The 27,895-nt window shown below is 41.8% G+C and overlaps 3 protein-coding genes across 4 annotated transcripts; 2 read left to right on the top strand and 1 right to left on the bottom strand.

The window, feature by feature from the left end:
• The first annotated feature begins 827 nt into the window (after positions 1–827).
• LOC102200964 (organic solute transporter subunit alpha-like) lies at positions 828–4,547 on the top strand. Its single transcript, XM_005735632.1, has 8 exons — positions 828–900; positions 999–1,150; positions 1,329–1,402; positions 2,657–2,815; positions 2,980–3,091; positions 3,207–3,353; positions 4,183–4,288; positions 4,393–4,547. The coding sequence occupies exons 1-8, from the start codon at positions 828–830 to the stop codon at positions 4,545–4,547; spliced, it is 978 nt and encodes a 325-aa protein (XP_005735689.1).
• A 1,899-nt stretch (positions 4,548–6,446) lies between these two features.
• Positions 6,447–10,957, top strand: LOC102193964 (mucin-5AC-like). Its single transcript, XM_005735415.2, has one exon. The coding sequence runs from the start codon at positions 6,780–6,782 to the stop codon at positions 9,993–9,995; it is 3,216 nt and encodes a 1,071-aa protein (XP_005735472.1). The 5' UTR covers positions 6,447–6,779; the 3' UTR covers positions 9,996–10,957.
• Positions 10,958–12,941: 1,984 nt separating this feature from the next.
• On the bottom strand, positions 12,942–27,815 carry phldb2a (pleckstrin homology-like domain, family B, member 2a). 2 transcript variants are annotated; one of them, XM_005735413.1, is made up of 17 exons: positions 27,663–27,815; positions 25,203–25,277; positions 23,410–24,359; positions 22,944–23,276; positions 19,681–19,815; positions 18,942–19,079; positions 18,574–18,720; positions 17,920–18,030; positions 17,751–17,840; positions 17,524–17,661; positions 16,751–16,850; positions 15,606–15,804; positions 15,412–15,502; positions 15,179–15,325; positions 14,839–15,058; positions 14,615–14,700; positions 12,942–14,453 (listed from the first exon to the last, which is right to left on the bottom strand). In XM_005735413.1, exons 2-17 carry the CDS (start codon positions 25,255–25,257, stop codon positions 14,313–14,315), a joined length of 3,081 nt encoding a protein of 1,026 aa, XP_005735470.1. In that variant the 5' UTR covers positions 25,258–25,277; positions 27,663–27,815; the 3' UTR covers positions 12,942–14,312. The 2 variants fall into 2 exon arrangements, with proteins under 2 accessions (XP_005735470.1, XP_005735471.1); XM_005735414.1 differs by having other exon boundaries at positions 15,606–15,801.
• Positions 27,816–27,895: the final 80 nt, after the last annotated feature.

Here is a 27,895-nt window from a genome sequence, read left to right as displayed (position 1 = left end):
CAGTTGAGCGACCACAGTGCCATTCACCTCTCTGTAACAGAATAACAGATAAAGTTTAATAGTCTCACCACTCAACATTTGAACCCTCTGGAATTTTTCTAGGTAATAGATCTGAAAAGCCTATGTAGGATTTTCAACTTTAAACGTTTCTCATTAGTTTTTCTCTGCTCCCATTCATGCCGTACTGGCTTTCTTTAGTAGTATTATATATAGTACTGTGGAAAAGGTTAAAAAATAATCACTTTGCATTTTGGAGCACTGGATAGAAGCTCAGATAAAATGTTCCTATGGCTTCATAGATTTCTGCGTAACATACCTGACCATAGCTGAGCCTAAACTTTCAAACCAGAAAGCCAAACTGAGACTGAAGTAATGAAAGCTAACCTTTAAAGCAATAGTTTAACGTCGAAATACTGTAAATTAGCCGAGAATCAAAAACTATAGCTCACAGCTCACGTTATGCACTGAGAAGGAAATAACACACCCTGCCAAAGTTCACTTTTCCTGACGCACAATGAATCTTAGCCTTTCACTAAAACTCTGACCTTTGTGTTTTTTAATTACAGTCACTTAAACCTGTGAATAAATGCATCACCAGTTGCTCATGCGTTCTCATAAAGTTGCCTGCCACTTCTTATCCCACCTTCACTTCTTCAGAATCCCTTAAGTGCTAGGTACTCAGCTCTGTGTTGAAGACTCTGGAATGTAAAGGGGAAGCAGGTTTTACTTTTATGACTGCAACACTATTTATATTTTTTTAATTTTACTCTTGTTAATATTTGTTAGTCTATTTTTAGTCTATTTTTTAAGACAAGCGTCTGCCTACCATGGAAGCTCTAAATGGAACCATTGATCCAGCTTGTCTGAAGGGTCGTCCGCTGGCTATTGACATGCTCAACCGTAAGTTATACACACTACTATATTCATTTAGATTTTAACCTGAAGAAAGTCTGATTCATGCTGTTTCTATGTGTCTCCTATTGTTTTTTTTTAATCAGAGCTAGATACATTTGGCTATTGCCTGTACTTCATGCTCACCTTGATGTCCTGTGTCTCCCTGCTTGTGTACCTGGAACAGTGTGCCTATATTTACAAAAAACTACCCTACCCCAAGAAGACCTTGGTCATTTGGGTAAACGGTGCAGCACCAGTGAGTATTCAGGCCTGCTTAAGTTTTATAACATGCCACTGATTGTAAAACAAATATGATTGCAAGTTGTTGAAACTTGTTAATGGAGAAAGTAAGCCACAGTACATTAACAGACATCTTCAAACGTTATAAGCGTTGCAGCTGCATGTTTTTAAACACAACAATTTTACCTTTTCAGGTCATTTCCACCATGTCATGCTTAGCTATGTGGATCCCGAGGGCATTTATGATTACAGACCTGACATCTAACAGGTGAGTTTTCCTTTAACTACACTTGCACACTTGCAAAACATTTCCCAGTGTAGTCAGTGTTTTTTTTGTTTTGTTTTTTTTTGTTACAGTTTAACAGTTTAATGAATTATTACACACGACGGATCAAAACTCACACTTTGCACAAAATAACAGAGAAAAAGAAAACGCCATTGAGCCATTTGATCCACTCTGAAATGGCACCAAAAGATTGAACATATAAAACACTTTTTTCAAACATTAGTTCAACAAAAGTATCTGCTGATCTAATGTGATCCTTGGGAAAAGTAAGTAAACTCTTTACTGGAAACTTTTTGATAGTGTTTGGCATAATTAGTCTCCATCAGACTTTTTCTTCCATGGAAGTTAGATTGAAATCTGAGCTGCGACTTGGCTTTCCCACTTGCTTTCTTTTGGGGTTTTTAATCTGTTCCCTGGTCGATGTATTAGTGTGCAAAGATTTTTATCCTGTTGAAAGACCAGCTTTTAGTTTAAATTTCAGATTGCCTCACATTAGCTTGAAAGAATCTTTGATATAATGCAGAATTTATAAATGCATTAAAAACAGCCAGCTGTCCTGTCCCTGAGGCAACAGGACAAATCCAGACCAGATGAACATGCAGCACCATACGTCACATTTCTGATGTGAGCCTGCTCTTGAGAAACAGCCATTAGCCTAATCCTTTTTTGTTTGTTTGTTTTACTGTGGCTGAGTTATTACTTATTTCAAAAGGGCTTGGTGGTTGCATTTATGCTAATTGAAAAAACGTAGCTAATGTTTGTTTGGGACATTAAAAGCTTGGCCTCCCATGCAGGTCAGATTTCTTCAATTTCTGAATTTGGATGCATGGAACTTTTGGATACTTCGCATTAACCTGGCATCAACATATATATCTATATCTATATTTACCATCATGCAAGTTGTTTCTAATGCTTACTTTGGTGAGGCATTCTGTACAAAAACAGTCAGCAGATGCCAACATCTGAACAGGGACTCAAACCACCAACTTGCAGCTTATAAGCTGGTGGCTCTAACAGCTGGTCTTTGTCTCAGTCAAGTTGTCCACTGTGAATTTTTAGCTGCCTGCACAAACATAGCAGGTTAGATCAGGCACACATTTCACACTACTATAAATACATTTTTGAATTTTTCTACCTGTGATGGTTACGTTCATTTGATATTTTATGAGATTTGCATAATTAACAATACATAACAGCACATCTTAGACGTGTGTTGAGTTACCTCTTTCCTTACAGTTATTTTGCAGTTGTGATTTACAAGATCTTGCTTCTGTTGATTGAGGAGTTGGGTGGCAGCAATGCCTTTTTGGAGAAGTTCTCTGGTAAACCCTTTTGGATCAGCACAGGACCCTGCTGCTGCTGTTGTCCATGTTTACCCGACGTCCCCATGTCAAGGTAAAGAGTCAATAAAGAGAGTCTGCATATCACTGCGCTGGCTCTAGCTCAAGCCTGTGTCAGATTTCCATGTCATATATTCTGTCATTCTGCATTGACTGCACATTACCTTATCATGGTACACATGTGTAATGTTAGTCTGTCTCTGGACTGGGTTTATTCAGGCGAATGTTATTCCTGCTGAAGTTAGGCTCTCTTCAGTATGCAATCCTGAAAACGGTGTTCACTGTCCTGTCTATAGTACTGTGGACCAATGGCAACTATGATCCTACTAATGTAAGTATTTGAAATGGTTCTCTACATATCTGAGTGGACTAAAATAGATGTGCGTTAAATTAAAACATATTTCTATAAGATTCATATAAATGTGTGTGTGTTTCTTTTTTTTCAGCTAGGAATCTATGGTATAACCCTTTGGATTAGCCTATTTGTTGGTGTTCTAACCATCATCTCCCTTTGGCCTGTTGCCATTGTCTTCATGAACATGAACCGCTATCTACGCCCACTCAGGATTATACCAAAGTATGCAATGTACCAAGTGAGTCAACAGCTGTAATACCAGATGCTAAGGTGCTTCACATGTGTTGGGGGTAACTCCTGAAGCTGACTTAACACAGCTAATTTTCTTGTGATGAGTTAATCCGCTCAATTTGTGAAGAGAAATCAAAAGGTAATTTCCTCTATCAGAGAACAGGGATACCATGCCAGCATGGATGCTTTTGACATTGTGAAAACTCAGATGGGCTGAAAATGTGAAAACATAGAAAACCCATAAGTGACCAACGAATTTGACTGAACTCCAGAGACCAGCACTACAAAGCGGGAGTTTGTCTTATTTGGATAACTTCAGAGTTAATCCTCGATTTTCCGTACTCCAAAGGTGGTTCACTTCTTACCTGTGTATATCACCTCAACCTTGTGAACCTAAAAGGCTTCAGAGCAGCTTAGGTCCTAGATTAGCTATCAACAGGTATGAAATCACTGCCTGATGACCAATCCAAAATCTGGCTCTCTCCCATGTGTGTCATTGGATCTATCGCCCTCTGCTTTCCTCTCTTTCCCTTACCCCCAAACAGTCGTGGCAGACGGCTGCCTCTCCCTGACTTTGGTTCAGACGTTTCTCCCTGTAAAACTGAACTGAACTTAGTATTTTGCAAATGCCAAAGCCAATAATGCAATACCAACAGCCATGACCTAAATCGTATATTTAAAGAAAATGACTGGAACATGCACCAAGATTTAATGGAGTAATCCTTTGCCTGTGCTTCACCAGCCTGTCCACCAACTTTCAGTGAAAATCAGCCTAGTAGACATGCTACACAATCAGCATGACCACTGTGTAAATGTTACATTGTTTTTATCCTTAGTTAACACTTGTATTGAGCCAGCTGCAGACATCGATCGTTAACATCGTGGCCTTGTACGGAAACATCGCCTGTGCTCCTCCATTAAGCTCTCAAGCCCGTGGAACCAGTAAGAAACATTTCTAAACGCCTTTCAGATATGCACAACTGATGTGAAATGAAACTACCCAACACTGATTTATTGTTGTTTTTGTGTGTGTGTGTGTCCCGCAGTGCTTAATCAGCAGATACTGATCATGGAGATGTTCATCATCACCCTGGTCAATCGGTTTTTGTACCGCCGCACATATGAGGCAGTTGAGACACATGACAGTGAAGAGAACACCACAGCGCTGCCAGAGGCTACTCTCATGGAGCATGATGTCTAAAAAAGGACAGTGAATCACTGTGTATCACTGCTCTTTAACTATGTAAATGATTATGTAAGTTAAGAGATCATAAAGTAGTCTAACATTTTACCTCATTTAAGGAAAGGAGAGAGAAATGCCTCCGTTTTACTGGATTCATAAGCACTCTTTGCATTGCTTTCAGCCCTGTCTTTGACATATATCCATGGAAAAAGTACAATCTCTTTCTGAGTTCTGATGTTTATGCATGATAATAGATAGATAGATTCTGGGTACTGAAAGTTTTAAGTTATGCCGACAGAAATACCAACAAGGAAAATCTCTTAATTTGACTGACTTACATTAGTTATAGTAGAATTGTTGTTTCTTGCAGATGATTAGATGTAAACAGTGCTGTGCAGGACATTTTCTTGGCCATTAGATGCGCCTCATATCGCATTTATGATAAAGAAATGCCAGTAGTATCAATCTTCTCTTGTCATCAGTCTCTGCAAACATGTATGCAGTGTATCTTTGTATGCAGTTTCTTTTTTAAAGAAGTTTTACCATTTTTTTTAGACAATACTGGAGCTTTTTGTCACACTGGGGCAAATGCACAGGGTGGGAGTTTTACATTGGCCTCGAGAGAAGTGAATAAAAACAACTTTTTCATTTTGTTAACTAATGTTTGCGTGTGTTTGATGTGTACAGTGACATATGTTTTTGTTTATTTTCCCCCTTTAGCTTAACAAAGGAGATAAATGCTGAAGCATTACTCAGTTCATTTCTGCATTTCTGTCTGCGTAGACCTAAACTGAGGACTTAAGGCAGAAAATAGAGACTTTAATGAAACTGTCTTTGAAAAGAGGTACTTGTGAGCAAAACAGATGTCACACCATCTCTATTTAAGTGACATTTTCACGACGATGACAATTTTTCAAACACTGCATTTAAGATACTTCCCTTTGAGTGAGTGAGCCTGAGTGAATATATCTTTAAGCATCCCACTGAATCTTAACACAGCTCAGAATAGCCAGATTTTTTCAAAGAAGGCTGACCCACTTACACAGACTTATCCGGGCCAGAGAATGCATGTGGATGAGACAGCAGCTTTATTTTCAGACTTGCTGCTGTACATTCTACTGCTGTTTCTCGAGCAGCCACAAGGAGCCGCCTTAGTTCTGCCCGCCCAAACTAAATTCATTAACCCAGTGATAATTAAAACATAACAAGTTCCCCCTCATAAATATACATCATTTGCAAATTAGAAAAGGCATGCAGGTCTATATAACTCAGGGCCATCACACAGATTTAAATGTTGAATTAGCAGTTGCTTCACAGAGTTTAATGCCCCCCTTTTTCTCGCTATCTCAAAAATCTGGTGGTGACTCTGTCAAGACGCTCAAAAGGTCATACCAACAAGCCCGAGTTTTCAGTGGGATTTTAAAAAACTTAAAAAATTAGCCACCACTAAAAAATATGAATAAAATAAAAAAGGATTACAGTTGGTTCAATGTTTTCTAAAAGGTGTTACAAATATGCTTTTTGAACACATATCCAACACATTAGATGAAAAGAAAAAGAAAGGCAAATAATATGCTAATTATATTCTGAGATTATTGCTCTTTATTATTATTAATAGACGTCAATTTCTATTCATAAATCACAGCTTCATGACACATTTAACAGACTGGTGTGAGTTGCGGTGATGCAGATGATTGAAATGAGGCCAGTTTATTTAGAATTAAGGCAAATCCACAGCACAAACCAATTATTAGGCTGCATGTAGAGGTAGCGCTGCCCTAATCTGGATGAGACGTTTTATATAAAGCCAGATCATTGAGAATTGAAAATGTGGCCCTATTAATGGAGCATTTGTCTTTGCTGTTTATATAAACAGAGTCATCAGACAGGAAGAGAGGAAGAGAAAGCTATGTTCAGGGTGGGATGATGACAGCCCCTGGCTCTGCATTGCTGACGAAAGCTGCTTAGCCCCTCAGTTGCTATGGCAACCAGGGAGGGCAGCCAGACAAAAATGAGCCAAAGGGGAGGGGCTTTTGAGGGAGAAATAGAGGAGAAAGGGCTGGATGGGAAAGACAGACGGAGGGAGGGATACGGACAAGTGATAAAGAAACACTGAGAGCAGAGGAGGTAGCGCAAGGCTACACACGGAGAAAAAGGTCTGGATATAAATGCTCCATCACTGGCTGGGGAATAAAATCTGCAGCAGCTGACAGGAGGATACAAAAACAAAAAGGGGGACGCAGAGAGAAGATGGACGTACAAACGGAGAACATGGACCCCCCACCTTGTGAATCGCAGCCAAGTGGAAAAATCAGAAAAGGATTCAAGCTGTTTGGCAAACGCAAGCCAGGTAACATCTTTTCTATTCGAAGCAAAGGAGATGGAAACAACAAGTCACCTGTTCACAGGAGCAAAACACTAGATGGATTATCAGAGAGTCCTGCGCCAGATTCTGAGCAGGAGCTGGACAAGGAAAAGGGACAGGAGGTGAGCGAGGCAGAGAAGGAGCAGGCAGAGGAGGAGCAACTCGGCGAAGATGGCGTTCTGGCTGCCGCCCCTGCTCGCAACTCCGTTTCTTCAGCCAGCTCAGCCAAGTCTCTCAGCTTCCTGTCACTGCTGAGGGGTGGCAGGAGGGGAGTGGGGGACCGCCGAGTCCACACCGTGTCCCAGCCAGTGGGTCGCCAGCGTCGTGGGCTGAAGGGTCTCTTTGGAAATGTTAAGTTCAAATCGAAAGATAAAGAGGAGAAGGAGGAACTCCCTCCTAGTCCGCTCCTCATGTCATCCCGTGCCAACAGTGTTGAAATCATCAAAGAGGACCTCACCCTCACACCCAAATCCCAGCCTCGCTCTCTGGACAGCCCTGAAACAGAGAGGCGTGAGCACGTCAAGAGTGCAACAACTCTGGACAGTGCAACCCCATCCCCACCAGAGACCGCAACTTCCCAGGTAACAACAAGCAGTGTGAGTAAAACTCATGAAAATGTAGCGCCGTCGCCCACCCTTGAGCCACCACTGGTGCCCGGGGACACCAGCCTGAGCTCGTTGCTTGCGGACATCTCGTCTCTCCTGACTTTTGACTCCATCACAGGGGGTGGGGACATCATGGCCGATGTGGAAGCAGAGTGGGGGAAAGCGAGCAGTGCTATCAGCGCTGTGGTGACTGAGGTCACGCCAACATCCACATCTCCCTTCTCCAAACCCACTATCTCCTCTCCGCTGAGTCCCACAAAAGTCAGCACTGCTTCCACAGCAAAACCTTCTCATGTAGCCGTCCCCACTGCCACTTCACTCCAACCCTTTACTGCACTGTCGAAGGCAACTACAACCTCTTCTCCCATTTCCAAGCCAAGCACCACCCCCACCACAACTTTCACCAAATCTTCCACTCTGACAACTCCCTCAGTCAAACTGAGCTCAGACTCTACTCCAGCCTCTGAGCCTTCTGTCAGCGCTAAAACCATCACAGCTCTGGCGCCAACTACAACAAAACCCTCAGCGTTTCCTGTAACTTCAACAAACCTTTCAGCTCCAACGTCTTCCTTTGTGATTACAAGTAAATCTACAGTGATGTCCATCTCTACAGCAACCACAGCTCCTCCAAACACCCCAGCCTCTGTAGTAAAGGCTCCCTCAGTTAGTCCAGTTCTTACCTCTACAGCTAGCAAACTGGCTTCACAGACTGTACTGCCTCCTCAAACTACTACTTCTGTAAGTAAACCCAGTCTTGTAGCTACTTCACCCCCCGTCTCCACCAAACCCTCATCAATAACCCACAGCCCACCCATCCCTGTTGCTATCTCCCAGCCTCCCCCTGCTAAGTCAAATTCAATTAGCACTTCCTGCAAACCTTCTCTAATCTCAGTTACAGTAGACTCTAAAACCCCAGTGACAGTATCACCAGCCTGCACAGTTACAACAAAACCATCTTCTCCTGACCCGGGTACTCTCTCTAAAACAGCAGCTCCCACATCAGCTGCAACCTCAGCCTCTGCATCTGGGGCCCTTTTCAAGCCTACACTCACCTCCACCCTCACAGAACAAAATAAAAGCCCTCCCTCACATGTAACTGCTCCTGATATCTGTCCTCCCACAGCTAAAACCCAACCCAGCCCTGCATCTATAACAACTCCAGCTTCAGTTTCTTCAGCTAAGCTTCCTCCTGCGACTAAACCCACCTCTGCCTCGGTCTTGTTAGATAAAACGCCCCCTACTCTCACACCAATTCCAGCACTTGCTACTCATGCAGCAGTTTCTACAGCATCTACTGCTCTGGGTCATATTCCAGTTTCTTTATCTAAAGATCAACCTGCTCCTGCTCAACCGCAAATTTCCCAATCTAAAACCCCTCCTGCCCCTGTTCAAGTCCCAGTTTCTATCTATAAAGATCAGCCAGCTCCAGCTCAAAAGGAGCCTGCTCAATCTAAAGCCCCTCCCGCCCCTGTTGAGGTTCCACTTTCTGTCTGTAAAGATCAGCCTGCTCCAGCTCAGATGGAGGCTCCTCAATCTAAAACCCCTCCTGCCCCAGCTCAGCCCCCAGTTACTGTATATAAAGATCTGGCCGCTCCAGCTCAAAAAGTCCCTCAATCCAAACCCCCTCCCACCTCTGTTCAAATCCCAGCATCTGCAAGTAAAGATCCATCTGCTCCAGCCCAACAGGAGGTTTTTCAATCAAAACCCCCACCTGCCCTGGCTAAAATCCCAGTTTCTGTATCTACTGACTCTCCTGCCCCAATTTCTGTAGCCAAACCACTTTCTACTTCTGGTCAGATTCCAGTTTCTCAGCCAAAAGCCCACCCTGTACCTCCTGGTGCTCCTTGCCCTGTCACTTCTCTTCCTCCTACCCCTAAAACTCAGCCAAGTGAAGCTCCAGCCTCTGCTAAGTCTAGTGGAAGTGGACTAGCAACAGTGGATAGCCAATTGGCTAGTCCAAATGGCACAAATGGGGAGGGTGTGAAGACTGCACCGTGTAAAACCGAAGAACCACATAAGGAGTCGCGAACAAGCCTCCAAGAGCCCCCCAGAGAAAAGAGAACACAAGCCAAAGCATCAGGGCTGAGCAAAATCCCTGTCGTGGGAGGAAGCAGAGTGGGCAGGCTACCTGTCCGGGACAGCCAGCAACATGCTGATGAGGAATCAAACAGAAATCCGCCCACACCCGTGCTAGAAGAAGAAAGACCCCATTTTAACTCACATGATGCAGGAAACAAAGATAAAATCAGTGCTGCAGAAGCCACCTCAAAACACACCCAGGAGGACAGTCAGCACCCCCAACACCAGAAAGTTCTCACCAGTTCAGCGCGTGATTCAAAGATCCCCGTGAAGCACGGTGCACAGACTCACACTGCTTCCCAAGTCCCTCAGACTAAAGAACCCCCTCGCACTAAGATACCCGTGTCCAAGGTTCCTGTCCGCAGAGCTGGTACTAAACCTGCAGCCACAGGTGGCAGCGCCCAGATAAGGAAATAAGACAGTGGATTGAATCAGTCGACTGCAGATTACTGCTCTGACTGCAACTTTTTTCCAACATCACGATTTTTTAAACTTTGCATTCTATACTGTAAATCCTGGCTGGTCTTTCTGTCATCTCTTGGCTTCACTACTTCATAAGCAACAAGAACAGAGTCAAGGAAACTGACAGCACTCAAGCACAAAACATCCCCGTGGGCAGCTGAAGCCACCCTAGACATGCACTCAGGAAAGGTTCGGGGTAACACCTGAACACAAAGCAGCATCGGTAACAAAGGATGAGCGAGATAAAAGGTCATAGGAACACAGTCTGTCTCTCTCTCTCACACACACACACACACCCTTTCACACAACATGGGCGAGTGCCTTTTTGAGGGTGCTTTTCCTACAGACTGTCAGAATTTTTTCAGTCTTTTCTACAGTACTTTTAACTTTTGTTACTCCCACTTTTTGTAGGAACCTTCAAGTCTTTTTTGTCTTTCTTTTCAGCAAGTCTCTTTGATAATAACCAATCCCTTTACCTTTTATTTATGCCAGGAGATGAACCGCAGGAGCTCTATAGATAAATGCAACAACCAAATTTTACATTCCACACCTTTCTCTGGATGTATGTAGCAGAAAAAAAACATGCCATGAAGTTTTTGCACAATATGTTGAACTGTACAGCGCCAGTGTGTCCACCTGCTCATATGTAACATACTCAGATCTCACTGTGAACTATGGGAGGGGCTGTGGTTTGAAAGAGTGGAAATTACTCCTCGCAATGAAATTGACAGTGGAGAGCAGCCATTAAAAATGGCATTGTGGACAGAAAGGATGGTGGGATGAGATCTCCAGCTCATGAACTGGCACATCTTTATTCCTGTCCCAGTTATACTCGGATGAGAACAGCATCTCTGTGTAGAGACTCATCTATGTTGTCCTGTTTCCTATTTAATCAATAAAACAATATGAGTACCTAACATGTGGGATCTGTTTAAGTTGTGAACTGCACACCGTTTTTCATACTGTTGTAGTTTTAACACGGGGAGATACGAACACATGCCTGCAAATAACTCGGATTATATGGAAGGAACGTGTAAATCTGAAATATAAGTAAAGGCTAAGAATCAGAGCAAAGAGAAGGAGTAATATTATATATTTTCCCTGACTGATCTTCACCATCTTACTGCAGCCAAGTCTCAGCTTGTCCTCACAGACACATCATTCCAGCGTCATCCACACTCCAAGCTCACTGACCTGAATAGTGAGCACATGAATGCCAGCTGAGCCAGGCCAATCAGCTGCAAGGGAAAACGCTTAACATGCATAGCCTACCTTATTATCAAAGGGAAAAGGGTCTGGGAATGTGTGTCATTGCTATTCTTAGTGTAAAAACATACCTAATGGACATGCTGAATGATTCCACTCTGACTGAGTCGATGATTTGCTTTGGAGTTTAATATCACTGCGGAAAAGAACAAGCTGATAATTTTATTACCAAAAAAAAGGTGGAATGAGCAACAAAGATCATTTATTAATGTTGCACGGAGACAGAAAATGCAAGAAAAATTTGACTGGTTAATAGCAGATGAAGTTAAAACCCCAGGTTAAGGATGGGAAACTGATCTGAGTCATGGGATGATGTTAAGAGGACTGTTGCGTTACGAAGAGGGAGCAAAGGCTGAATGTTCTTTTGATTTACAAAATGAGGATTGCAGAGGTGACACAAAAAGACCTCTGTTTGATTTTGAAAGCCAGAGGGCGCAGGCCGAGAAGAGAAAAACACGAGGATTGCACCACATCAGGTGTCGATGCAGGCTATCCAGGGCAACACGTCTCCCTGAGAAAGGAACAGTTGCTCCCTAAGGCCCTGATCCAACACATGTTTGCTTCCTGGCATAACACCTGCACACTGAGATTTAAACACTCAAATAAATGTCTGTAGATTTATAATCACGTCTGTCTGAGGAGGTATTGAGTTGCAGGCTCGCACTGTGCCACAAGGTAATAACGACATTATGCTCTCCATCGCTGGAAAACGCTGGTGAGATCCTGTGTACGTGAATGCTGCTTTGTGTCAGCATCCATTCACATGATTATCCAGCAGTCTGGATTTCATACTGTAAGTGAGAAAGATAACAGCCGAGAGCACCGCGCAACAACGGTGTGTGTGTGTGTGTGTTAGTGGAAAATACTTTTATGCTATGTTGTATGATCTGTCTCCGCAGTGTTTATACAGATTGTTTTGTCTGTTTATCTGTCCGTGCACACAGTCTCGCTATCTCTGAAGACAGGCCCTCCCGCCCCAATTATTTAACACAAACTACAGCAGCCATAATGCACTGAGGCCAACCTGGCTTTCTGTGGCGTGTCTGTGTTTGTGTGTCTGTTTCTGCCTCTGGAGAGTCTACGTGCCTCTTTAGAACCTAATTTAGCATGCTTCATTCTTTGTTTCCATGCCAACCCCACTAGGTCAACCAATAAAAGGCTGTGGTATTGGAAGGCGGGGTTTCAAACATGAGTGCGTTAATGAGCACATGAACAGCACATAAGACCAGTTATTAGATGCTATAAGGTTTAAAATTGAATTACACTAAGTTATTTAGTGGAATATAATATTTTATATCCTATATAATTATTTTTTTTAGCACCAAAAAAAATTTATGGCACAATTTCTGAACTTTAAGTGACATTCTGGAGGCATTAGGAGTATATCTGCAACAGCTGTGTTGTGTTCCAATATTATCTTCTCATATTTGTTCCTTTATGTATTTATTTACAGGTGCTAATTGCAATACACACGTTTCATTTGTTTGCCTTTTCTAAATCTCCTTTGTATTTGAAAACCATTCACTTTTTTGGTTTCTTATCAGTTTGGTTCACATGCTCATTACTGTGTAAGCTGCATGTACTGTACCGACACCACATTAAGAAATGATATACCTTTAACAATACGACTCATGATCAGAATTATTTATTTATCACACACGTTGAGTATAAAAATCTGTAGCATAGAGTTACTGTTTATAAACAAAATATAAAATATGAAGTGTATTCATAAAAATATATATATGTATATATAAATGCAGTAATTTCGGGGGTTTCAAGGCTTATGTTTCACACAGTGCACAACAGCACAAGGATGAGATGTTTACCTGGCAAACGCCTCTGGTCACAGAGAGGCATCAACCAAAAAAGCAACAACTTCACCTGCAACACTGTCAGCTCTGCAGCCTGATCTGCACTCTACAGTGAGCCCTGCAGTCTGTAACCCGACAGCTCGTCACCTGGTGTGACAGTGATCTTTGATTATCAAACACAGCCAGAGAATACGTCAAATATTAAACACATTAAAAAAATCTGTCATTTGTTTTAGCACGATAAACTAGGCTTTACAAGTAAACAGATTAGATTAAACATGTAGATTATTAAAGCTTTCAATAATTACTCATATATACTAAGTGACATTGGCCAGAGCAGATTACGTCATTCCAGTCTGAGGGCTCGCTGAGGACCTCTGCTGGTGAAAATGCAGATATGAAAGGTGTGAGGAACGTGGGTGATGCAGCACATACCGCATCACCGCTGCACGACATGGCTTCATGCACGTCAGGCCTGCAGCCACAGCTACAGACAGAGGAATCTAACTGCACTGTGGTCATTTTCTGCCTCTAGGAGTCAAATATTTGCCTAAAATTGCTAATAACTTAAAACAATAAAGTCACAAAGTGCGTACGATAATCCTTCACAAATTTAATTTGCATGTGTGAAGGAAAATGGTTTGTTCGTTTAAATGGAAGTGACCCACACGTAAGCATAAGTGAGCTTACGCTGGCAGCAGCATTCAAAGTGACTGACTTTAAAATGCAGTATGCTAATAATTGAATATTAGTGACGATATCGAAGTAATACATCAGAGTCGACATTCAGAGGAAAAAAATTTCAGTCTGACTAAAGGCGGAGTGCAACCAGACTGCAGGTGGAAGAAAGCAAGAGGTGGCCACAGTTTACAGGAAGCTGTTGGACAGCCATACATCTGTAGTGAAGCAGCATTAGGGTGTATCGCAGTTTAGAAGGGTAGCTGATTAAACAGGAAGAGCGTACTGCGGAAAGAAAAACTGGAAAATGCAACAGCTACAGTTTTAAGTGCTGAAAGAACAAACAGCCTGATTATGAAACTATCATGCCACTTCTTTTGATCTACTTATACAAGATTACATTACAAAGTCTGTATTTGAGCAGAAGTTATGCTCAAGCTCATTTGTAGACAACTTCAAGTGTAAACTGAAGCTTATATTTTTTTAGGTAACCTAGCAAACAATAATTGTAGCTCTGTTAGACCATGAAGTGCATGTGTCCTTCAGCACCGGTTACAATAACATCCATCCAGATACGCATGGCTTCAGGGGACGGAGCCACCATGTAGTACACCCGATCGTGGGTCTTCACACTGAAGGTCAGCGAGGGGTTGGGGCTCTTGTGTGTGGAAGTGAATGTCATTTTTGAGAAAAAAGTCAAATAATACAGAGTAAAGGAGAGGGGGAGGAGAAAAAAAGGACAAACAGGTGTCAATACTATACAATGCCACGTGGTAAAATGCCACGGATACACAAACACACGCATGTAAACGGACTCACTTTGTGTGCATTCTTTAAATGGTCATAGTACACCTCCTCTATGGCTTGGAAGTAAATGACGCCTTTCATCTTGGTCTCGTGTTTGTCTGCAGCCGGGAGTATAAACAGAACTGCTGTGTCAAAGTATCCTAGCGTAGCTCAAAGTTAGCAGCCATTGCTGCAGCAATTTTGTCGCACCAAAAAAGCTGCACATCAAAGTAGAGACCTAAAAGAAAGATACTCACCTGCATAGTAAGTGAGTGTCCTGCGATTGTGGTCAAAGACAAACCAGCGCTTCTTCCACGTCTTGATCTTTCCTCCCATTTTGACGAGGAACCCGCGACAGGTTTTGTCAGTGATGGCCAGATGGAAGCAGGCGTCTGGGTTGTGTCCGGCTGCTTCAATGTGGCCGTGAAGATCAAAGTCGTCTTTTCTTACTGGGTGGTATCTTGTCAACAGTCGGGACTGCGATAAAATTAGATGAAAGTAGACATTTTACTCGTCTTTTTCTGAAATGTAGTTACACGAAGCTAATGTGAACTACAGATTGGATTTCAACATCTTCTCGTGAGTTTTTGTGAATACCTGTGATCTCTGCTTCTCTCTGAGCTTCACCTCTCTCTCCACAAGCTTCTGTCTCCTGCTTGTTTCCTCCTGCAGCCGTTTCTCCAGTTCCTCTCTTCTTCTCCTCTCCTCCTCCAGAGCCTGCCTGCGTATCTCCATCTCCCGCTCCTGCACATGTAAGTAAATTACATTTATAATAAAATGCACACATCCGACATGCAAGGTTACAATTTAGGTTAGATTTGGCTCAGTACTCGATGCTCGAGGAGTCTCAGCTTCTCGGCCTGGGCCTCGCGGAGCAAACGCTCCATCTCTTCAATCTTTGCCATATTGGAGGTACTGGCACTGATAATAAATGGAAAATACAAGCTGTCAGTAACAAATAGAACTATCAAAGAAAGAAGAAACTTCCTTTGATGTGTAGCTCATCGTGTTTCCTGTCTCTAACCTTGAGATGTTGTCTGGGGAGCAGGCAGAGAAGCTGGTTTCCAGGCTGTCAGAGCTGTCCACGCTGATGGTGTCTGACGTCTGGCTGTTGTCCGGGTAAGAGAAAGAGTCCAGGAAGATGTTGGACTCAGAGACCAACCTGTTGCAAAAATCACTCTGTCTTTGCCTGTCTTCATTTACATGTGCGTGGCTGTTGCCTGCTGACAGAAGAAAATATTAAAATAACAAACTGAAAATACCATCAGGACACATGTTTGTTAACAGACAAAATCACATCCAAAGAGCTGCAATGCATTAACTACATGGACAAACAGGATTAGCTCTTATAAAAACAGAGTCATCAGAGTAAAAATAGGCAATTGCACAGGTTACCTGGTGGTAACCTAACAAATGTGGTCTGACTCAGACTGCCTGTAATCATTCTCAGACAGTTTGGCAAAGGCTTGCAAATAATTGCTGTCTAATTTGTAAATGCAGACAGATTGCCAGCACGTTGCAATCAATCTAAGTCAGTCTGTGCTGATGAGTGCAGCTTGTCTGTGACGTATCGTTGCAGTATTGCACTTGGCTCAACTCGTTGTATTCTGGTTATAGTCCTATATAAAAGCAAGCTTGCTGAGCTCCTGAGTCCTCCTATAGTTAACCTGTCCCCATCACTACTTGTAGATGAGTTTATGAATTTCTTTTTCAAATCTATGAGGTTCTGGCAGAATGTAGGTAGTAAGTGTAAGATATTTAAAATTTTTGATGTGCCATAACTGCCAACTCGACCCCATTCAAAGGCAAACTGAGAGCAGACAGACTGCATCTTATGATTATTTTATCACTGCCTTGATGCAAAAAATTGCAAAAATGCTGTAATTTCGGTTTTTTCATTAAAGAGATTTGCATTTGTTTCTTGATTTGAAACAAGCAAAGCTAAAAATCCCAATTTTCTTTCTTGTATAATGTAGCGTTTCTGTTCTGTGTTTTTTTTTAACATCAGTTTTAGACTAAATGTATCTTGCTTTGTGCAGTGACACAGATTTTCAAAGGACCACAGCATTTCCTGACCTCACAGTCATACAGCCCCAGGAGCAGAGCCGATCTACTACTACAACTACTACCAAGAGGTTGACACAGATGAGACGGGACAGTGTGACTCACTCTTGGGCAAGCGGCGAAGGTTCACCTCCCGAGGGGAGAAGCAGAAGCCTTGTGGGATGACACTGCCACAGCTTGAGCTTTGGGACAAAGGAAGGTGAGGCTGAGAGGGGAAACAAGAGCACACGTGCTGTTTAGGACTGCATTGTATAGCTGTATATCTCAGATTTCTGTAAAGTTATTTATTTCATATTCTGTATAGTTTTTCATATTTATATCCTGTTCATATCCTGTACATAGCTTGTACTCACTACAGCCTGTACATACCTATAGTTAAAGAATATTCACAACATACTTCATACCGTGTACATTATAACATACCATAATAGACCCATTTCTGTAATATACTTACATATCTATATTATTGCTAATATATATTGTAATATATCTATATCACTAAAGCACTTCTGGATGGATGCAAACTGCATTTCGTTGCCCTGTACCTGTGCAAGTGCAATGACAATAAAGTTGAATTCGATTCTATTCATTCTTCAACATTTACAGAAATGCAAACTTCTCTCATGTATACTTCATGAGCTGGATGGATGTTGCAACCCAGACTGAAACTGAGAATTCCTGTTTGGGTGGATCATTCTCAAGGGATAAACAAATAACTAGGGCAAAGCATCTGCAGGCCAGAATCTCCATGAGCACAATCATTTTGAAAGTACCACTGCAAATGTTTTAAAAAGTCGCAGACTGAGGGAGCAAGCATTAACTTCCAGTTTGAGCCAACCTTTTCCGTCTGCTCAGATTTTCTGAAAAAACCTAAAGACCTTTGGAGGAAGCGTGCGTCCGAGGGATCTGCCATAAGTGGTGAGCAGCTGCTGGCTCCTTTTATGAGGTTGACTGTCATTTGGATGTGATGAATTTTCCTTGCTGCTTCTTCGTCTTTCCTTCAGAGTGTGCAAGTGCTGCACAGAAATCAGAGCAATAAAAAGGAGAAATAGGATTTTTAATATTAAAAACCCAAAGCTGCACTGTTTGTGCTACTGACTCCTACCTCTTTGAAGGCCACAGGATTGTTAGCGAAGGTCTGCCCCTCAGACAGCTCTGCATACTTTCCTTCCAAAGACACCAATTTCTCTCTCTCCTGCAGACATGAGGCACTCTTTAAGTAAATAAAACCGAAGGCTGTGTTTACAATTGTAACATTCAGAGAATTTTCAAACCTTCTGAAGCATGATGAGCAAATTGTTCTTCTCTCTCTGGAAATTCTCCCGTTCCTGCTGAGCCTGTAAAGTAATCTGAGATGACTGTTTCTTGAGCGTCATGAGTCTTTCCTGTGAGAAATAAGGAGCGCAGCATTAGTACACATTACATATGTCAGCGTTCACAAAGCGCGAGGCAGAAGAACGCGGTAAAAATAAAAAGCAATGCAGAGATATTGAGAAAGTAAGGCAGAAAATTCTAATAAAGGCAGTTCAGTTTCTGGGATATACTACACCCTCTTTATAAGCAAATATCTTTACCCAGTTCCTGTGTCCTTTCTGGGTTTTGTTACTCAATAAAAAAAAAAGTGTTCAGTTGGCCTTCAGCATTGCATGCTTACCATTGATGGTTTCCTGCAATTAGTTCATGCTTTGTGCTGCAAATCTCATAATTTTGAAGCTTTATTTTCATGCAAAACCTGCAGTAAGATTAATGACAACAGACCACAGTGTAGTAAATTCAACAAAAATACAGAAAAAAAAGCAAATTTACAATCATCACTAGCAGTTATTAAAATTACTGAAGAAAAATACAGGTTAGGGTGTTACGATGTCGGGTGAGTTATATATGCACCACATGCGGCATGCACACTTCTATAACTTCACATGTTGTACCTTGCGGGTGACAGTAAGGCGCTGACAGTCTGCGATCTCTCGCAGCAGCTCTTGGCCCTGATTCTCTTTTTCCTCGTCCTGCTTAATTTCTCTCTCCAGCTTCTGAAACTCCAAGTCCTCCAAACTTTTTGTCTGCTCCTCAGTCTCCTGAGGAGCAACCAGGAAACATAAAAATTCAAACCATGTGAAAGAGTAAAACTTTGGGTAAACTGCCTTAACAGAAATCTATGAATATACAAAGTATAGTTGTTGTTTTTTAGCTCAGTTTACTGAAATCCTAATTAGTGGAATACTAGAAAAATACTTCTCAGATTTCATAACAAACCTAACCCTAGGAAATAATTCACTGCATTTCTTGTCATTTTTACCTGTGACTTCTCAGTGTGGTTCATTTTCTCAACATTGTGAATTTTTCCCTTGAGCTGCTCCAGAAGCTCCTTATCCCTCTGCAGCTGGGCCATCTCCGACTCTTGTTCTCCTTCCAGCAGAGCACACTCCACCTCCATCTGCAAGAAGTAGCAACGCAAGGGTGACAATATCCCTTTGGACTCATTTTTGGACTAGTGCACTGAATAGGACATTCGCAGGATTTCAGCATGATGCTCGCTTCATCAGTTTTTAATCTGTGGAGCCTGAGTTAACTTACAACTTTATTATTTCTAATCAGCAATGATTACTCTTCCATTGATACTTTCCAATGAGCTTTTCTTAATAACACCTAGTTTTAAATGTAGAAAAGCCCACAGCAGGGTGTTTTCCATCTCTATCTGTGACCCTGACCATCCAGCAGTTATAAAGTCACCAGTTTTTAATTCTCACTGAGTCTCACAAACACCTTACACTTTTATTTAAGATTCATTTACCTGCTTGTATAGAATTAAAACATGTGTCCTTCCAACTAAAAGTACCCTGCAGTCGACCTCCATGGATATATCCCATATTGTCATGCTGCTCCATCAACACTCCAGCAATTAAATAGAGTAAGGAGTATTATATGTGCACATGTCTTCGTCTGAAAGGTTCTTTCATCTCCAGAAAAGCGGATTAGCTAAATATTTTAAAATGAAGAACAAACTATTCGTGTTTGTGCTGCACTGTGCCGTCTACCTCTCGAAGAGACTCCTCCATCTGGTTGTCCAGGTCTTTGATCTTCTGCTCGAGCTCTTCTATGTTATTCAAAACTTGGATTCTTTCTTCCTCTATGTGCGTTACTTCCTGTTTCAGCTGCACGCTCTCCAAAGCCTGTAACGACATCAGGAACGCAGATAAATGCTCGGCTCTCCAGGAGGCTGCGCATTGTGTAAGTACAAATATACAAACAAAGGTCCCCGATCACATGGAAAAAGAGACTTTATGCAATTACACAAAAAACAACAGCTCTCTTTTTGCTGTGTAAATTATGCTGATATACTTTGCCTCCGTGCAGAATCAGGTTTTATTGAATTAGACGACAGCAGCTGCTGTTTTAACTCATCCAAGCTGGATCAGTGACAGCAGGGATTCTTTTCCGCTGGCCGTAATGGAAATCTCTATCAGTGCACTTCACCACCACTCATGCTAAAGCACTCCCACATACTGCACCATCGACCACCACCCTGCAAACACTCATTCACAGTCATATGTAGGTGTATTCGAGACATCCTGTAATATCAGTAATATCAGGTATTCTTCCCTTAAGGACCTATGTTGATTTTTTTCTCTGGACAGATGCTCATGTGAACAACAGCTCTAGTTTTCCAGATGGGTTGTGAGTGCTCTCTTTTCACTGCACACAAAGCTCTGAGGAATGCAGGAGATGGCAGAGAGGGTATTTGGAGTCTGTAAACCTCTGTCACGACTGACACATAGCAGAAAATAATAGCATCAACTTGGAAACCTAATTTTATAACCGTGTGTTTACATGACAGCTGGATCTGCTACATTACCTGGGTTAATTATAATTACATTTTTTTGGAACATCTTCCATCCATTTATCCTCAGCAGAAAGTTCAAAACATCTGGAAAAACGCATGGCTCTGCCACACATATACACTAGCATTCTTCCAATCACACAACTGCACAGAGCTGCGCACACACACTCACACACACACATATGCGCATGCTAATGCTCTGTGGGATAAAGTCATTTCCTGTCTCTCCCCCCCAACAATTTGAATGACTGAAACAAAACTAGGACTTCTTCATTAAAACCAGACACAACCCTAGGTTGTTGCTGCTCGAGAGTGGAAAAGAAACTGGCCTAGTGGTCTGGCTGGGAGCCTAAACTCCAGTATTTGATATATTTGATTTCTTTTATATTTGTACCTTAAACATGTTCATCTGGTTATTAGTTTGCAACACATTTATAAAATAGTAGTGAGAGAAAACATCAAAGCTGTGAGAAGATTGTGCGTAACTGTGATTTCTCTGTTTATGTCTGAACAACCCACATAAACATAAACTGAAACTATCAGCACACACTTACAGTAGTTATAAAAGAATGCCTAATAGTTGTTATAATTATCCTTCCTTAAAGTTTGGGGGACTGCACACATCATTTTTTAAAGCTCTGACACAATTTTGTCATGCAGTACTGTGCATGTTGGTCTTGATCCACTTACTTATTTCTATATACGTTGCTAGTAAAATGGGAAATAGGTGCAGAAATGTCTGCAAACATATGGCATATAGAAATATAGTACAGACATAAGGCAAAAACAGAGGAAAGGTTCTCCACGCTTCTTGAAGGACATTCAAAGCTCAGAGTTCAGTGTTCAAAGTTGAGAAACCCTGGAGAACTATTCAAAACAGCTCGAGACAACTTTAAATATTACAAGCGAGTCTGGCTCTGTGGAAGCAAAACATAAAGAAATGGGTGGCAGCTCAAAACTTTGACCCACCCCTCATTTCTTTATGTACTCTTTCAACAGAGTTCAAATACAAATATTTGGTATCTCTAGAAAACTTTAAAACATGGTTTTAACTGAAGTTTGGAGGAAATGTGGGATGGGAAAACTTGGATTGAAAAAAAAGCACTCTGATATATAAACGGACAAAGATAAACAAGCAAACAGGAGTCAGATTAACTGCATTCCACAGAAGTGTGTGTTCGCTCCTCAGTCACTGTGAAAGTCATCCAGGAAGTAACCAGGGTAAAGATAAATAGCTTTAGGATCCTTGTCCAAATGTATCACTCATTATTACATCAACAACCTGCAAGAACTTGTTAGTTTATTCTGTTAGTATAAAGTAATACAAAAACCTTCAGTAAGCTATAGGCTTAGCAACAAAGTTAGCAAAGAAGTAGCGTTAGCAAGTAACAGATGAACATGTAGTTTAATATAAATATTCACATATTTAGGAGATGAGATGCCAAAAAAGATGCACTTTTAAACTTTTAAAAATTCAAGAGACCAGAAAAATACCCTAAATTTAGCTCCCTCTATGCTTGATAGATAACTGTTTGCTAACTTGTTAGCTAAAAGCCTTAACTCCAAAGGCTAGTTGTGGAGTAACACCAGGAAGCACGGTTAAAAGTAATGGAGATTCAAAGAAAAAAACTTACCAAATTTACCAAATTACAGCAGTAAATTTGCAAGAAACATCTCCCTGACATTCAAGTCCTAGATTTATGAGAAAAATAAATTACCTTACTGCCAAGGTGGGAAATTAATTTTCCCAAACTGGGATTGCTGTGGGGGGCTACATCAATAAACTTATAAAGAGATCAAATTAATACTTAGCAGAACTGAGTCCAGCTTATTGGTGCGGCAGCCACAAGACTCTCAGTTTCTCATGAGGCCCGATGGGAAAATACAAGTTCCCAGCCCTGCTTCACAACCTCATTAATATTTACCACTGGGAAACAGTGAAATCTGCTTACACTTAGTGTTTAAGTGTAGCAGAAGTAGACAAAAGCTATAACTACACCTGAATCAATATAGTTTTTCAGAATATTCATGCAGCGTCTCATTAAAGTGTGGATATGATGCTGACTGCAAATTAGACTTTGGATGTTCATCCACTGTAGGCAATGTGACATTAACTTTATATCATTGTGGGGTAACCCCCACAGTTTGTATGACTTCATACAACCAAAAAACAAAGGAAGTCTTTTCTTATTTATGTAAATTTCTCCTTAGAAAATTCCAGTAGTTTTTCTCTCAGACTCTTCCGACCTCCTGACTACTAGAAGGACAAAACTGTACCACTGAACTCCATCATACATGTTACAAACTACAAGATACTTCAAGAATAATAATGAAAACTGCACAACAACAAGTAGATTTATTCTTTCTGAATACTTCAGTTGATACCATCATTTTCTAGATTATATTATTTCTTTTTCCTAAACTTGTGCTTATAAAAGAGAACGGATTCTTTGGACTTACTTTGGCTCTGTGATGCATAGAAGGCGAGGGTGCACTGCTGTTGAGACTGATAGCAGGTGAGTGGGATCTGGCCTCTCTATAGCCGCTCTGCTGACGCTGGCTGGCCTGCTGCTCCTCAGAGAGTTGGAACTCTCTGGCTTTGGCTCCAAAGCAGCTCTCTTGAGCTGTGCTGCTCGGAGAGTCGGAGAACACTGAGTCATCGTCCGACACCTGCAGCTTCTCCAGCTCCTTATTGATCTTCTGCAGGTCAGAAACAGCTGATCCCGCTGGCTCTCTCGCTACCTGTCCCAACTCAGTGCACAGGTTTAAGATGGTCTCTAGACGCTGGCATTCCTGCAGATAATTGATTGATATTTGGTTAAAATTATTCTAGGAAAATATTGAACTGATTACATTTTCAGACAGGTGTATGAATAAATTGTTAAAGTGAAATAAAAGTGCACAAATTTGGGTAAAAAGAACTCACTAATCTCTGCACTTTCTGCTCCCTGAGTCGCTCATCTCTCTGATGCTGGTGGTAGTCTTTGAGCTCCTCTTTGCCATTCAGAGAGGTGATGCTGCCCACCCGTTGTCCCGGACTCAAACCACTCTTCCCAAAGGACAACCTCCTCTCTCCGATGCCCAGATCTAACCCCGTCCCATCAATCTCTACTCCCATAGAGCTCAGAGAGGCCAGGCTAGCCCTCCTGGGTGTGCTGGGCATGCTGGCTGGTACTGTCACATCTGGAGGCTGCTCCAGAGAGGAGAGACTGCGCCGGTTTCCTGCAGAGACCACTCGGTGGGAACCTACTGAGTGGCGTAACGGCAGTGACAGCGCAGGTGGATCTGCTGCATTGTGAAGCCGTGGCAGAGAACGGCTGTGCATACCCAGGCTGTTGAGGGAGCCCGTGGAGTACTTCCTCTGACGGGAGTCTCCTGAAGCTTTGCCCTGTGAGTAGAGCCTGCGGGTCATTCTGGGGCTGGATGGCATACTGGCTGCTCCGCTTTTGACCCTGGGAGAACGTGGTATGGACTCCCCATAAGGGGAGACCATAGAGCTTCCATTTGAGAGAAGCAAGCTGTCTTGGGATTGGTGGCGAGCCTGGGAGTGACGGAGCAAGCCATTAGAGCTTAGCTGGCGATCACCTTGGCGAGGTGACGGCGGCACGCTGTTGCTGGTCATGTAAGAGATGTTTCTAGCGGCAGAAGGGGGACGCTCTGTGTTACCGAGGATGGACAGCGGCCTGGTGGGCTGGGTTCCTACAGATGTACTCAAGTACTTGCGGCTGCACTCTGCTGCCCTCAGACTAGCCTCCAGAGCGCTCTTCCTGCGCTGCAGCGTCTCCATGAGTTCCTGTAGCTCGGCTTTCGAGCGGGAGCCCCTCAGCATCGTGCCAGCCACTGAGCCGCCACTACTGTGCTCAATCTTCACACAGTCTGCAAAAAAGTGAAAATTGAGAGACCATGAAAGCCAGTCTATTTTTGGCCTACATAAAGCAGTCAAGTTAGTTTAAGTACTTCAATACAATAAACAGCAGCTCAGCTTAAAAGAAGGGCTATCACATATGTGCTGAGTAAGTGGGGGGTAGAGAAACCAGCAAAGAATGTACTCTCATACAGTTCTGAGCCCAATACAAACACTGGCTCAATCAGTGGTTAAGTTTCTTCTAAAAATGGAAGAATGCTGGTGGACCAAGACCAGCCAGAATACATCATAGTCTCGGCAGCAAGAGGACACCCAAAATATCTGTGCCAGGGGGGTGGTTCTTGAGTCATGGGTGACCGGACGTTGAATATACAAAATATTAGGGAGTTTGTTTGAGATGAAAGAATGTTCACAACTCCTGCAAAATGAAATAAATAGTGAAGTGCACTGCTTCTCGTGTGAGCTCTCCCTGCATGAATAGCTGCAGTATGACTGCGCTCTTTAGACTCAAATAAAATTCTCAGCATTTTTTCCAGCAGATCAGTGTCTAAATTATAGTCCAGACGTCTGCTCCACAATGCACATTTACTCAGATATCATTTTAAGTGAAACCCAGAAGCTTTGAGGATGGACTGGAAAGACACGGAGCTGCTCCAGGAAAGCTAACCAAATACTCATAGTCCACTTTATTGTGATTCAGCCGACTCTGTTCTCTCCGTAAAGGTGGAAACATATTCCATTCAAATGGCATGTAATAAATATTAAATGTAATTGTATGATGTCATTTCCTGTTAGTGTCGCTTCTGAATAATGTAATTGTAGTAATCAGTAATATGATACAGTTGTTGTTTTACCTGAGCTGTAGCCCAGTGTGGCGACAGCACTCCTTTGGGGAAGCATGCTCTTCATCACATTGATTTAGCTTTGTCCTGTGCATGAAAGGAGAGGCAATCAATATACATCAATGAAAAACCTAAAAAAATAAAAAACAGGAATTTACTATAAACCAGATTTTTCCTTGTGTTAGATACTTTGCATATTTTTCTATGGCTTTTACTGCTGTTTATTTATCTAAATTGTTTTTTGAGTAAGTTTCCAGTTTTGGAGATGTTGGCTATAGAAATGTCTTTTGGTGTTCACATAAGAAATCAGGACCCAGCTACTCAAAAAGAGGTGTCCATCATCCATCGGTCAGTCCTCCTAGAAAATTGGTCAAACTTTAATGATGATTTATTTGTCCTGATATGAGGGTTTGGGTAACCAATGACAACAAAACTTACCACTTTCTTTATGGACTTCTTAAATTACTTAACCTGTGACTTTCCACTGAGCATGAACCGGATGAGCTACTAAATCATGGAGACTTTCTTTTTTTTTTCCTTTCTGCCACCCACATCTATCCATTAAAAGGAAAGCTTGGCTGAATGGCTAATGTGCAACACGACACCTTATCACTCTCAACGTGCTTTCTTCTGCTGAGTAATATGGACGGTGGCTGTATTTTGGTAAAAGAGAAACTAGTTCCTGTTTGCAAAATGTGTGTGAATTTTTTATTTATTTAATTTTTTTCCCCCCTTGGCCTGATAGCAACTGATAACTCCAAAATTAACCAGCTAAAGCAATAACTGAGCTCCACAGGTTGAATTTTTTTCCTTTTTTTAGGTTTGGGGGGCTTTTTTTTTTATTTTTTCCCTTAAAAAATACAAGTTCCACAGAATAAGTCACCACTCTGCTAACTTATCCTTCAAAATGCCAGAAAATAAGGACGTATAAAAACTTTCCTAAAGACTTGAGTATTAAAACAGGTCTAGAGGAAAGTTTTTATGTCTGGCCCTCTGTCACCAATAAAAACCAAATCTGAAAAGCAGTGCCCTGCATCTTAATCAGTGTTTCAGCCACAGACTCATGACCAGTCATTCACACACAGTTTGAAGTCCAGACTCACTTCATGCTGAATGCACAAAATCAAAAAAAAAAAAAAGAAGTAAAAAATTTGATGGATGGTTTTGGCATGTCTTTGAAAAAACATTTAATTGGCTAACTAATGAGTAGATTGGATAATTATATAAACATAATCACACAGCCCTCAATCTCATGCTTTTCCAGTGGGGTGGAGTGGGGGATAAAGATGTGCGCTCTACTCTGAGGAAAAGAAAAAGAAACGCAAAAATAAAATATGTTAAATAAAAGAAAGAAATCCATCTTCAAATCCCCTCGCTCCAGGTCATAACTCACAAAGATCACAGAAAAGTAAGGATGTTATTGGTTCTGGTGATACTATCGAGGGATTTTAAAGAGTCAGACGTTTCCTGTATCCACACGCACAGACACAGAGTGAGACAGAGATGGCTGATCCAAGATTTTCTGCTCCTGCTGTCTGGAGGAAGAGGGAGAGTGAGCCTACAGGAAACAGGGTATCCTTTTACACAGTGACACAATCAATCAGTATGAGTTCATTCTCCAGACCTAAAAGAAAAACTGTCTCGTGTCAAGAGCATGAGTTTTTACTGCATTACTCGGGCTGCAGGCCAGCAGGGAGGTGCAGATCATAAACACACAAGGAGATGTAAACAGTTTGAGGAATGACCACTGATAAGCTGGCTTTCATCTAATGTGTGGCAACAAGGAAAGGAATACTTTCACACTGCTTTTTAAGGCCCTAACGTGCTGAAATTGCCGTCGCCTTATGCCTCAGTCATTTTTATTCCCATGCAAGGGAAAAAAGTGAAGGGAAATCCCATGCAGTTAACAATTAGTTTAATTTTCATCTAATTAGAGGGTCTACAAAGAGCCAGAATATAACGTAGAATACGTGTTTTAACATATAGGAAATCTTCAAAGTTTTCTGACCAGCAAACCAAAGCATTAACTTTGAGGTTAAGGTAATATAAAAAGAAGATTTGATTGTATTTTTTATTTTTTGCTATGATAAAAAAAAAAATCATTAAAATGTCCTGATTTCACAGCGCACTGTACCTACAGGGATTGTGGTGAGTAGTCTGGAAACTTGCTGATAACCACTGCTGTTTTTGTCATCTACTTTCTTTGAATAGCGGCAGCATTTTCTGGCAACGTTAAGTTAATAAAGATAAACTTTTTTTTAGCCTACAAGAGTTATTTTTCTTTACACGTTTATTTATTCCAAGCATGTAAAAGCACAGACGCAGACAGATGTACAACAAACAGAAACAACGCGCAACCTTAAGTCTGACACAGCCGCCTGACTTTCCAGGAGCATCACTCTTTGTACCGACCAGCCAGTTTGGCATCTGCTGAAGCGAAATTTGAAGGAAAAGAAAAGAAAAGCGACTGACCTTTGCTTTCTGTCCCCGTTACATACTTATAGGATCTTTTAGTGATGAAGCTGAAGTCCACTCAATCCCCCTCTCTCACTCTAAAACAGCACACTAAAGTCTTTCCATGACAAAGGACCAGGCTGGAGACCCTCTCCCCTCCCACCCTCAACTCTCCGCTGAGATCCTCCTCCACAGGAGAGAGGGAGAGGTGGGGGGGGGGAGTGTGTGTTTACTTTCGAGCATCAGACGCG

This window comes from Pundamilia nyererei, unplaced genomic scaffold (assembly GCF_000239375.1).
Source record: "Pundamilia nyererei isolate P.nyererei 1_Seehausen unplaced genomic scaffold, PunNye1.0 scaffold00064, whole genome shotgun sequence".
NCBI classification, from domain to species: domain Eukaryota; kingdom Metazoa; phylum Chordata; class Actinopteri; order Cichliformes; family Cichlidae; genus Pundamilia; species Pundamilia nyererei.
The sequence above is the reverse complement of the archived record's forward strand: the minus strand, read 5'-3'. Positions and strand labels throughout refer to the sequence as shown.

Bases quoted from the DNA above. Each gene is read 5' to 3' on its own strand.
- LOC102200964 (XM_005735632.1), top strand. From the start codon at position 828: ATGGAAGCTCTAAATGGAACCATTGATCCAGCTTGTCTGAAGGGTCGT. The intron at 3,092-3,206 runs GTAAGTATTTGA...CTTTTTTTTCAG, and splicing joins GCAACTATGATCCTACTAAT to CTAGGAATCTATGGTATAAC. The intron at 4,289-4,392 runs GTAAGAAACATT...TGTGTCCCGCAG, and splicing joins CTCTCAAGCCCGTGGAACCA to TGCTTAATCAGCAGATACTG.
- LOC102193964 (XM_005735415.2), top strand. From the start codon at position 6,780: ATGGACGTACAAACGGAGAACATGGACCCCCCACCTTGTGAATCGCAG.
- phldb2a (XM_005735413.1), bottom strand. From the start codon at position 25,257: ATGAAGAGCATGCTTCCCCAAAGGAGTGCTGTCGCCACACTGGGCTAC. The intron at 18,721-18,941 runs GTAAAAATGACA...GTTGCTCCTCAG, and splicing joins ACCACACTGAGAAGTCACAG to GAGACTGAGGAGCAGACAAA. The intron at 17,841-17,919 runs GTTTGAAAATTC...TCATGTCTGCAG, and splicing joins TGCTCATCATGCTTCAGAAG to GAGAGAGAGAAATTGGTGTC.